General features: G+C 37.2%; 1 protein-coding gene across 1 annotated transcript in view; it reads left to right on the forward strand.

Moving 5' to 3' along the window:
• Positions 1-7,290, forward strand: part of USP32 (ubiquitin specific peptidase 32) — a 63,158-nt gene extending 55,868 nt beyond the window's left edge. The window contains exons 28-34 of the mRNA XM_009324064.1: positions 194-280; positions 1,151-1,271; positions 1,945-2,136; positions 2,741-3,032; positions 3,480-3,913; positions 4,265-4,357; positions 4,897-7,290. Coding sequence (XP_009322339.1) covers positions 194-280; positions 1,151-1,271; positions 1,945-2,136; positions 2,741-3,032; positions 3,480-3,913; positions 4,265-4,357; positions 4,897-5,070 — 1,393 coding nt within the window. The 3' untranslated portion in view covers positions 5,071-7,290. The remainder of the gene's footprint in view (positions 1-193; positions 281-1,150; positions 1,272-1,944; positions 2,137-2,740; positions 3,033-3,479; positions 3,914-4,264; positions 4,358-4,896) is intronic.
• The last annotated feature ends 4,537 nt before the right edge of the window (positions 7,291-11,827 follow it).

The following is an 11,827-nucleotide window of genomic DNA, read 5'->3' on the forward strand; positions in this document are numbered from 1 at the left end:
AATTCATTATATCTGACAAATTCAGGTGATGTAAAGGCCGGTCTTGTTTTAATAGCTTAATCTAATCAAAATTATAATTTTGAGGGTGGTGGTGGTGGTTTTTTTAAAGTAAACATGGGAAGCATAGTGAAGGAAGGTAATTGGCAGTCTGAACGAGTGCTCATGTTTCATGTTGCATTCTCTTCTGTTTCAGTGATGATAGCATGGGATATCAGTATCCATTCACCCTAAGGGTAGTTCAGAAGGATGGAAATTCTTGTGCTTGGTGTCCATGGTACAGGTAAATTGTCCTTTTCAGATTTAAGGAAGGGAATCACTCCAGCAGAAATTTAATTTATGGTAATGGGTTTTTGATACACTTCAGACTTCAGAGGTAATATCAAACTATAAGAATCTAGAATCTAATTTAACCAAAACTGGCAGACTTTTACTGTAGAATAGCTTTTATGACTTGGAGAGCTGAAGGCTCTGCTGACACAGAAACTTTAAATTAGGAGACAGACATGAGATTATCGAAAACCTCTTAACCCCTTACAATATTCTGTGTGCATGTGTGTATATATGCAGGTGCATATGTGTACATATTTGGATGATTTGTGGGGGTTTCACACAAAACCAAACTTTTAGATGTAAATCATTTACCTTTGCTAGTTCCTGTGCGATTTGAAGAGTAAGAACTAAAATGGACAGTAAGAAATTCACCCTGGAAGCACGGTTGGAATTTTCCTTAAACAAAGACATGCTAATGAAAATTTCAGACCCTTGCTGGAAGGTATTCAGACCATATGCTCATTTAAAAAAAAAAAAAGTCTCTTACAGCTAGATAAATAAAGTACATTAGCTATCATGCTGTAAAATATTTATGGAGACAAAGCATTGTAGTGTTTTGGTGTCGTAGGTAGGCTTGGTCAGCATTATACACAGGTAGATGGTTGAGCTCACCCAACTGCTTCAATTTCTTATCTCTATTAAAAATAGCAAACTGACACTGATTATTGTTTTATAAAAATGCCTCTCTTTTACACTGAAAGCAAGGCCTGAAACTTTGGGGGTGCATACATTACAAAATAAGGAGCAGAATTGGAGTGTGACTTAATGTAAACCTGAGTTATTGGACAGTTTACTTACCACGTCTAACTTTTTGATTTAGATTTTGCCGTGGCTGTAAAATTGAGTGCACAGAAGATAGAGCTTGTGTTGGGAATGCTTACATTGCTGTAGACTGGGATCCAACAGCACTCCATCTGCGCTACCAGACGTCGCAAGAACGGGTAAAATTTCAACACAAACCCATTGTTGTTGGTCAATAGCTCTTAAGCACAACCCATTTCACCAATTTATTTTTTTTAAATTGATGTTTCTTTTGTCCATTTAATGTTAAAATAAAGTCAGTAATCATTGAACAGTATATTCTGGATAAATTAATGTCTTCATATTAGACCTCTTACGTGACCGTAATGTGGAAGGGAAGCTTTTAAGAAACAACAGCAGTGTATTTTCTGTCTGTTGTGAGTTGCTTTTGATCTAGCCTCCACAATATATTACAAAATATGTTAATTTGATACATTTTTTAAGCACACCAGTGCTATAAACAGTTATGCATGTGAGTAAATCTATTTCCTCATTGAGTCAAGAAAACATATCTAAAGGTAAGCCTATAGCTGAGTTAATGTAGAACAGCTGTTCAGACTTGTGAGTTGAATCTATAAACTTGTGCTTTATGGATAATTTTTTAAGCAGAACCCAAAAATAAGGACAGTGCATTATTTGTACGTCTGCCTCTTCATAATTGGGATAAAATTTCTGCTGAAACTTAGTGCACCTAGTTTTTATCTTTAATCCTAAATAACTATATGATATTATTTGTATGATACTGTGAATAGAGCCTTCCTCTGAGCAGTTTGTATATGTTTCCAAGTCAGATACAGTTTTATCTCACTTTAGATTGTAGAAGAACATGAAAGTGTTGAACAAAGCCGACGAGCTCAAGCAGAGCCCATCAATCTGGATAGTTGTCTTAGAGCCTTCACCAGTGAGGAAGAACTGGGGGAGGATGAGATGTACTACTGTTCCAAATGCAAGACCCATTGTTTGGCCACCAAAAAACTGGATCTTTGGAGACTTCCCCCTATTTTGGTATGATCTTGTGTAATTTTCCTCTACAGCAACAAAACCAAAGTACATTGATCACAAATTTGAATTGCTAGGTATGTCTGCTTGTTCTGAATAAGAAGATTTGCTTTTGTTCACAGTCTCAGGAGGGGCATTGACTTAGTTTGTTTCATGCATTTCTGTAACTCAGGCAAATAAAACAAACCTCAAATCGTTTTTTGAATCTTTTTAGCTGATACATTGCAGGAAATGGTTGTGTTTTGCATTCAGTGTCATCTGTTCTGACATAGAATTCACGCTTATGCAGTCTTTCCAGTAACATGATCTTTTGCCTAGTTGTGTAACACCTGCATTTGTTGCTTTCCAAATTTGGTAGGTTATTCAAAACACACAGTGCTGATCACTGAATTGAAGAAACCTTTTCCATCATTTCTCCATGAAAATATTAGTTCCATATTTTACCAGCTTGATCCCAAAATCCAAATTGTCACACTACAGCATTGTAACTGTTTTTTATTAATATATGATAAAGTGTGTATGTTTCAGGGAAAATTACTTTTAAACAGTGAAATTGCTCACTGTGATGTAATTGTCCTCCTTTAATTTTCTCTAACATGTTTCTCCTTAGATCATTCATCTGAAAAGATTTCAGTTTGTAAATGGCCGCTGGATAAAATCTCAGAAAATTGTTAAATTTCCCAGAGAAAATTTTGACCCAAGTGCCTTTTTGGTACAAAGGGATCCAAGTCATTTTCAAAGAAAGCAGCTAACGCTCCAGGTTGACAGCCTTCCTGAACCACGGACTCTCCAAGGGGAGTCTAGAAAAATAGATCTGCAGATCACTTACGCACCAGGAGAAGGAGATATACTGAACAGAAGTCCATCCTCCCTTAACACTACTGTCTTGAATAATATCAAAGGTAGGTAATAATTAGGGAAAATTCCAGTCAATACTGATACTTGGAGGGGGGGAAAAATTATATTATGAACAAAATTGTAATGTTTCTTTGGCCAAGCACTATGCTTACTTTGAAATACTAATTTCTGTTGTTGTTTGCCCTGGAAAGCTTAGTGAAGCTTTACCATAAAAAAAAAGAAGTTACTCGGTGACAACAGATATTGGCACTGTCTGCTTGTGTAAGTGGGCTGGATTAAGTGTGAGGAATGTGTCCCTGCACAAAATAGTTAAATTTTAGTTTATAGGGCTGTGTGTGTGTGTGTGCAAAAATAGTTTTACTTTTATATACTACTCATTAGTTGTAGTGAAACAGTGTTCTTTAATGTTTGGTTATTCAAAAAAACACTTTAAAAAAAAATCTAGACTGTGTGTTTACTTATCTTAGTAGTCCACATGTTTTCTGTTTTAGCATCTCCGTCTTTGGGGAGGAAAAGTGGAACCAGCTGTCCTTCAAGTAAAAACAGTAGCCCAAATAGTAGCCCAAGGACTTTAGGAAGAGGTAAAGGACGTCTGCGGCTACCACAACTGGGTAAAAACAAACTGTCAAGTAGCAAAGAAAATTTGGATGCAAGTAAAGAGAATGGTACTGACCAGGAACAGAGATTTCCTTCTGATCAAAGCGATGCTCTGACTAGAGGGCAGATTTTGGGTGGTAGCCAGAGTGAACTATATACTGCTCAGGACAGTGAGATGACTCTAGCCAATGGATACATCTGTGAGCAGAATGCATATAGTAATGGCAGTATCAACGGTCAAATTGATAACCACAGCGAGGATGATGCTACAGATGACCAAAGAGAAGAAGTATGTGTTAACCCTATTTACAATCTATATGCAATTTCGGTAAGTTGACTTTTTTGATGCAAGTAAACTATCTTTATGTGGCATTGTTTTGACTAAATGCGTTTACTCTATTGTTTTCATTACAAAAAGTAGGGATCTATTGAGACGGAGAACAAAGTGGAGCCATTGTCAGCAAAATAAATTTGCCATAAAACTGAGTATGACTGAAAAATATATCTCTGCATAATATTTTTTCTACTTGAGTATGTAAGCTTAGTCAGCTCCAGATGTATAGATTGTCATGAACCATTGTCACTCACTTAAAGATCATGAATTTGTGAATAATTTATTCTGTGAATTCTGAGTTTTGATGTTTGATCCAGACTTTATTTTCTTCTTCGTTTTCTTCAGTGCCATTCAGGAATTATGGGAGGGGGTCATTATGTCACTTATGCCAAAAACCCGAACAACAAGTGGTACTGCTACAATGACAGTAGCTGTAAGGTAAATCATTGATTTTTGTAGCAAATAATTTTTGTCTTGGTTACCTAGAGCCCAAGAGATTTACATCTTGTGAGAACTGTTCTTTGAAATCATGAGCATCTCAAAAGTTGTACTGAATAAATATTAAAATTGTTAACTGAAATTGTACGAGAGGTGGGGTTTTTTTTCCAATTTACCATCTGTTCATCAGCTGCTACCATGGTTAAGGAAAGATGCTTATTTTGTGCAAAGATGGAAAAATTACTAAAAATGGAAGTCCAAGAATATTTTTTTCGTGATGCTAGCAGTTTTGTATTCAATTACTGAATAATTAAGTTCTGACATTTCTAAGTATTTGCATTTATCACTGTAAAATTTGTCATACTTTTCAAGTAAATAATGGAGCCTGATAACTATAATAAGGGAGACAGAAAATGGGATTCTTCTTGTAAACAGCCAGTTAAAAATACTGTTTGTAGGGCAGTTGCGTGTATTTTAAGCTCAGTGACAGCAACACAGTTGTCCCATTGCGTATTTCAGAATGTTTTTCTCTTTTGCAGGAATTGCATCCCGATGAAATCGACACCGACTCTGCCTACATTCTTTTCTATGAGCAGCAGGGGGTAGACTATGCACAATTTCTGCCAAAGATAGACGGCAAAAAGATGGCAGACACAAGCAGCATGGATGAAGATTTTGAGTCAGATTATAAGAAGTACTGTGTTTTACAGTAAGCAGATGATCTTCCATGGACTGTTTTGAGAATGTGAGGGATAACATCCTGAAACTTATACTTGGCAAAAATGTTATTGAAACAGGTAACCTAAGTGTAGTTATTGTACCCTGTGATCTGAAAGCACAAAAGGAAAACCCTAATTAAATAGCAGTTAATATAAAGATAGTATTGTTTTGTTCTGTTATCTCAATACATGCTCTAAACATTTCTGATGTTAGGCATCAGGCTGAGACTGCCATTGGCCTTTAAATAAAATGGTTTGAGAAAAGCCGACGAGGACCAAATAAGAGCTAAATTAAATAGTCCAAATAAGAGCTAAACAAAGTAGTGTAGAGTTTACCAACTGTTCTAACAACCCCCTAAGGCTCTCTCTAGGTTTAAGATAATGGGGAAAAAAAAAATTGTAGTGTTGTCTTTGGACAACATGATATTGCTACCTCCTTTTTCCTGCAGTTTTATTGCATTTTATTGGCAAAACAGGGAAAGCAAGAGAATGAAAAGTGCACAAATTTGAAGAATGAACATCAAGAGTAGGAGACGTTTCCAGTTTTGCCACCACTAGTGTGTGTCAGTTGCTTGCTTTCTGTATGTTGGGAGCACAACCAAATCATAATTTGAGAAGAGATTAAGTTCTACACTTGAATGGTTTATTACAATTGTGTTTTCTCCACGTGTTGGCTGTGCAGATCAACATGTTTCAGGAATGGCTTTTCTGCCTGAAGAGTGCTATCTCAAACTTTTGAGATGCCTCAAGAAGAAACTTCAGGTTGAAGAGAGTAGTTGTGATTACACGTATGGTGTCTTAAAATGTGCACATTGCACAAAATGTTCCCAGCTTTTGGAAGGAAAGATGCTTGAGCTTATGTTTCATGACTGGTGTTGCTTTTAAATTTGCACTTTTAAAAATTCATATAATTAAATTCAAAAACATAGTTTGTTTTTGTTGTTGTAAGGGCTCTGAAGTGAATGGCTGTGAATTATCCACTGTGTATTTCAAACAAATGAGAAGCTGTGGCTGTCAGGTAGCTATCGTAGCATTCATGGATGGTTTTTTTATTGGTTTTTCATAATTTAATGGAGTTTCTTTTTTTCAAAATTTGGTTGCCTTTTCGAATTTTCTTTTTTGCAACAGGTTATGCATATACTTGCAGTTAAACCAGAATTGCTTTCCGTGCCCTTGCAACATGCTCTTTTAAGTCAACAGGCTTATCGCATGAAGGAGAGCATGACTGAGTCTTAGCAGAGACTGGAAAAAAGATGGTTATTTTTTGAGTATTTCTTTAAACATTTTCAGTGTTAAATTGTTTGCATATCTGAATGAAGATAAAAGTTTCACTCTTTCGGCCTTTTGTTCTTCAGCTGAGTCTAAGCAGCTTACTAATTTTGTCATATGTCATCTTCCAAATTCTTTAGATTTTGTATCTTCACTAACAAAATTGGTACTTATGCGGTTGATCTCTGAAGTAAACGTTTGGATTAATTTTAATGTGTTTTACAAGAATGCCAAGCCTACCAGTAAGTTTATAATTTCCAGAAAGATCAGAGTTTTATCCATTTAAGAAATTATATCAGCTGATCTTGCGGTCTTTACTCAGGCAAAAACCTCCCTGCCTTTGTTGGAGGTCGTGCCTCTTTGAGGACAGCAGATCGGTTCCAAAAAAAGTATCGTCTTACTTGTAAAGTGTTGCTCCCTGTCCTATATGGTCTTTTATCTTTAAAGTGGTCTAAACATTGAGACTGAAGAAAAGCAAACATGACTTGTGAATTTCTAGGTTAGAAGCTTTTTCAGTACCCATTTGTCTACTCCTCCCTACGCAAACTCCACGAGAAGTGAAAGATTTTCAACTGATTTACTTTAAAATGTTTTATTTAAGCAGGTAGCACAATCTACTAATGTTATTTGATCTTCTGTGTTTGTTACATTGGTTGTAATTAATTTTTTAAATTAAATTAATTCATGAATTAGTAGTAAATTTATTAAGTTAACTATTAACTACATTCACTTTGTAAATTATTGTATAAAACTTATTGACAATGCACTGACTTTAGAAAGATGTTAATGTACATAAATACCTTGTAAATAAAATAGTGTTGATGTACTGGAATATGAGCTGTATTAAAAAAAAAAGGTATCGGTAATTGTATATGGAGTGAACCTGTTTATCTGTAACTATATTATTCAAACAAATTAAATACTGTGGATGCAGATGATGTGTCACTTCTTGTCAGATAATTTTTAATAGCTGTTTTCCTGCTTTGAAGTTTCTGTACTGTTTTCATTAAGCTTAAATGGATTTGTCAATCCAGAAGATTGGAACATGTGAGTAAGCATGCAGCAATTCTTTGCAGTTTGTCCAGCATAGCGCTTACTTCTACGTACCAAGACATTTCAGCTCTTCTAAGTTTTGTTTTTAAGTTATTTTAGTTTTCCTTTTAAGAACATTCTGTTCATTTTTTTTAGCATTAGTCCATTTAATCCTATTTAAAATGTGTGCCTGTGTACATGAGAGAGTGTGAGACTTTTCCCTCTTAGAAGTAAGTCTGAGGAACCTGTGCACTGAACCACATCAATTCAGCGGTTCTCACATTTTTCTGTGGTGTAATTTTGATAGATCTGAAATGAGATCAGTGATGACTTAGAAGCACAGTGGCTGCACATGGGATCCCTTCTTACCTACCCTTGAGAATCCTTCTGTGGGTTACTAAAGTGAGAAAAAAAGATTAAATGTCTTTTTAAATACTTAATTGCTTAATTTTTTAATGTGTACTTGGACAATTAAAATTCAAGCTGTAATAATTTTATTCCAGGTTCTCATGCTGTGGTAAGTAAGGCTCCTTTTGAGTTTAACAGAAAAGTAGGTTAAAAAAAAGGCTTTGCTTCAAAATGTTCCAGAATGAATGGGGTTATAAGAAAATCATGCAACGATTTCCACCATTGGAGAGTTTGATAGGAAGTTACGAGACAAATTGTGCTGAATTTTTGCTTTCAGCTGGACCTGGGGCAGTGCAACGGTGCTCACAGCCACGCGGCGGCAGCGCTGCCCGCCTTGTCGGCTCTGCGAGCAGAAGCCTGAATTCGCCTTTCATAATGCGCTCTCACGAAAAAAGTTATTTTTAACCCATTAAAATGAGAAGAGCAAACAAAACAAAGTTGATCTGCAGTGGGCGTTTCTGCATATTGCTTATTAGCACAGGGTTTTGCCTCACCAGGAGGAACAATTTCTGAAGTTAAAATTTTTTGCGTTACAATAGAATCTGAAGTAAATGACACTTAGTAATTCTGTGCGTAAGCGTTTGTTTAATTGTTCTTGTATAATGGATCAATAGGCATCTTAGGTCAAGCAGACTATCAGTTTCCATCAGATAGAAACAGCGCTCTCGACATATAATTCATACAAAAGATGCAGAAGCAGAAGGAAAGTTGCAAGTTAAAAAATAAATGTAGTTCCTAATAACAGGCCAAGAAATAATGTGTCTGTACTGCCTCGGTGTAGACGCCTGGTCGTCTCCAGCTAGCCGTTTGCAGAGGTGGAGAATGAAACTGCTGCATTCGCCAGCAAAGGCGAATCCTTTCCTGTAGCTAAGGGAAGAGTCACACGCTGTAGCACAGGTGGTCATCGTTTCCTCTGATGTTGTTTTGTAACCTGGTAAGTCTGTAAATCGCAGAATAACCGGGGCTGGAAAAAAGGAGGCCATCTGCTCCATCTGAACGTTGAAAGTACGCCTCGGTTCACGGGTTGTAGCAGTTCCCTGTATGGTGGCTGTGGTCAATACAGAGGGCGATGTGTTTGGTTACTTTTTTTTTTTTTTTTTTACAAGTTGTGGCAAATGTGCCACTAGGTTTCTTTTCTTTAAGAAGGGAAAAAACTTGAAGCCATCCCGAAGCCTGCTTTCTGGTACTACCTGCAGAAATAAGATGGAGTTCTAGGTAAACAGACACTAACAATGGCTTTTTAGGAAGATACACTTCATCATGAATCCAAATAACTGTGAGGTTAATCCTAATGGTTAAAAGTCCTTGGGAAAGTTTTGCAGAGGATACAAACTGAGTTTAGCAAGGTAAATTCTACTGGAGATCTGGCTCATTTGATACATTACTGCTAGAGGAAGCAATCCCTGCGTGTGTCAGATCATAACACCGAGATTTGAGGATACTCTATTTGAGAAAATATTTGGGCTTTTTACTCGGAGTTGAATATGAGATTTCTTCTAGAATCATTTCCATTCATGCTGCATGTTTGGTGATATTATTTTAATGTATGCCAGTGTATTTCAGATGTATCCTACTGCAAGGTTTTAGTTGATGCAAGACTTACGGCTAACAAAGTGGAAAGTCAAAGGCAAAAATCTTTCACTTAATCACTGGAGGGGTAACAACTCTTGAGACAAACATGCAGGAGTAAGAGGCCAAAATGGATCTTGCTGTTGCTTGGACATGTGCACTTGCAGATGGATTGCAGTTTAGAAGTAAAATAAAACTTCAGAAGACTGATCCAGCTGTCGGTTCATGGGGTTTCTGAAAAGAAAGGAAACTAACTCCAGTGGCGCTGTTAAGCAGGCAGTACCTGAACTGTGTTTTCACCTGAAACTCTTCTACTGCTTACAAAAGGTAAGTTTGGTATTTTCTCAGTTGAATCCCTTGTTCAGTACTGCTGGTAATAGTAAGGACACTTATTCTTAGAAGACAATCCATTGCAAAGTAAGTGAAGTGATCCCTTACATACATGAAGGTTTTGCTCTCGGAAGCTGTGCCTTTGGAACAAGGATCTGAAGGTACTTGATGTACAGTCTTGGTGTACTGGTATGTTCCTGCTGCTGCTTCTACATCTATGAGTGTTTGCTCACGTATTTTCTTCTTGATTGTATATAGTGTCGAGACGTTTCCTCTGAGCAGACGCTGACTGTATGAGACTACAATTATAATGACTTTTTTCCAAAAAGGAAGTAAATCTGGTTGAGTTGGCAACTGGACCAAAGTCCAGAGTAGGTTGGTCTAGCAGGAGTCACATATCGCTTGGGGTTGTTTTTTGAATGTTTCCAAAAACAGTGTGGTTATGTTTAGCTGGAAATGAACTATTGTTCTTATTTTATGGCCCTTGAAGATGCTAAATGGATATTTAACCAAGGATTAGTGTGCATCAGTATCACCAAGGATGATGCCAGAGAAGTTAATGTCTCTGGAAATGAAGCCGTCTCTTGCTGTATTTATCAGCTGCAATTGGAGCATTTGTGCAGCATTAAATGATGACACTTGCTCAATGCAGTCGTCTTTACCACCCAGTGATAAATCTTCAGAGCATTCACAGTGGTGGTTCTTCACAAGTGTGATAATTCCAGTGTCTGAGTCGTTTGTGCATTTCCAATATTGAGAATTTGATTTGAATCAAGGAATACGATCTATAGTTGCTCCTATTGTGAATTTCCCCTGTTAAGGCTTTTAGGTATTGAAAGTACAATTTGAAATAATTAAAAATTCTAATTACCAAAGATGTTCATATGTGCTGTTTTCAGTAGTAAAGCTTTAATCAATTTAGCAGTGTACCAAAGGCCGTTAAATAGATGAAGGGATCGTATCGCTGCCAAAAAACGTGCAGCCATTTTCTGCTGTTGAATGCCTTTTACTTCCCCGATCAAAACTGTACAAGTTTCAGACAAGGACTGTCTTGCAGTTAGCAGAGCCCATTTTCTCACATAGGAGCAACTGTGAAATGAGCTGTGCTGGAATTTTGCCCCTGTACCTGTATGTGTGTCTGAAGTGCTAAAAATACGTGGCCTACCCTTGAAGGTGGTTAGGTAGCCTTCCTTTAAACCTTGAGTGATGTCCATCGACAGAATGGCTTTTGGTCTTTCTCCTGGGAGGGGGAAAGACGCAGCAGGGAAAGTACCTTCTTATGCAAAAAACTCTTATTTCCACTCCCTGTGGTTGGCACAGGAGATTGTGTCTCTGCTTTTCTCTGTATCATAGATTTATCCGTTATCTACAGATCGGGGCCATTATGTGTCCTGAGAAAGCGCACCGACTGTGGGCACAGCTGCCCCGGCTGGCCGAGGGCCCATAGGATCAGCGTATGTATTAATTGCGGCTTTTGTTATGCTTTTTCCCTCAGGTCCAGTAAATTGAAGCAAGAAGTTAGCAAAATACAGTCATCCATGCTTGCTGATTTATCGTTTCAGGAAAATAAAAACCTGACAGAAGCTTGGAAGATTGTGCCTTTTGTTTGGGACAAGCCTCCAACTTCCTTGTTCATGTGTAAAAGATTTCCTGTTTGTGAAAATTAAAAGCAATGTTTGATAAGGTCCCTTTAGCAAAATCAGCCATAAACTAGAAAATATATTAAGGATGCTTCTGGATTTAATAGAAATCAAAATTTTCTGAGTGTATTTGTAGAATCTAGAAATGCTGCTCTTGCTGATGGTTGCTCACTTCACAAGTGTTGGTAGCTCACGAAGAAACTAAAACAAATGGGTGACATCCCAGCTTTTTTATCATCTAGACACACAAACTCAAGATTCTTGGGGTTTTGGGGATTAAATAATGTTTATCATTGAGACAGACTTCAACGGTTTGCCTAGTTTTTGCAATTTAGTCCTTTTGTCTGGGCAAACAAAACCGGTGGGCTCTGAGGAAAGATAACGGAGCAGGACATGGGGGTGTCCGTAGGACATGTCATAGGCTCATGTAGTTGTTCATCTAAAGGCAGAGTTGAAAGACACTGGAAAATCAAGTTTAGTCTTTTACTTAGGTTTCATGAAAA

Source organism: Pygoscelis adeliae, unplaced genomic scaffold, assembly GCF_000699105.1.
Source record: "Pygoscelis adeliae isolate BGI_AS28 unplaced genomic scaffold, ASM69910v1 Scaffold290, whole genome shotgun sequence".
Taxonomy (NCBI): Eukaryota; Metazoa; Chordata; class Aves; order Sphenisciformes; family Spheniscidae; genus Pygoscelis; species Pygoscelis adeliae.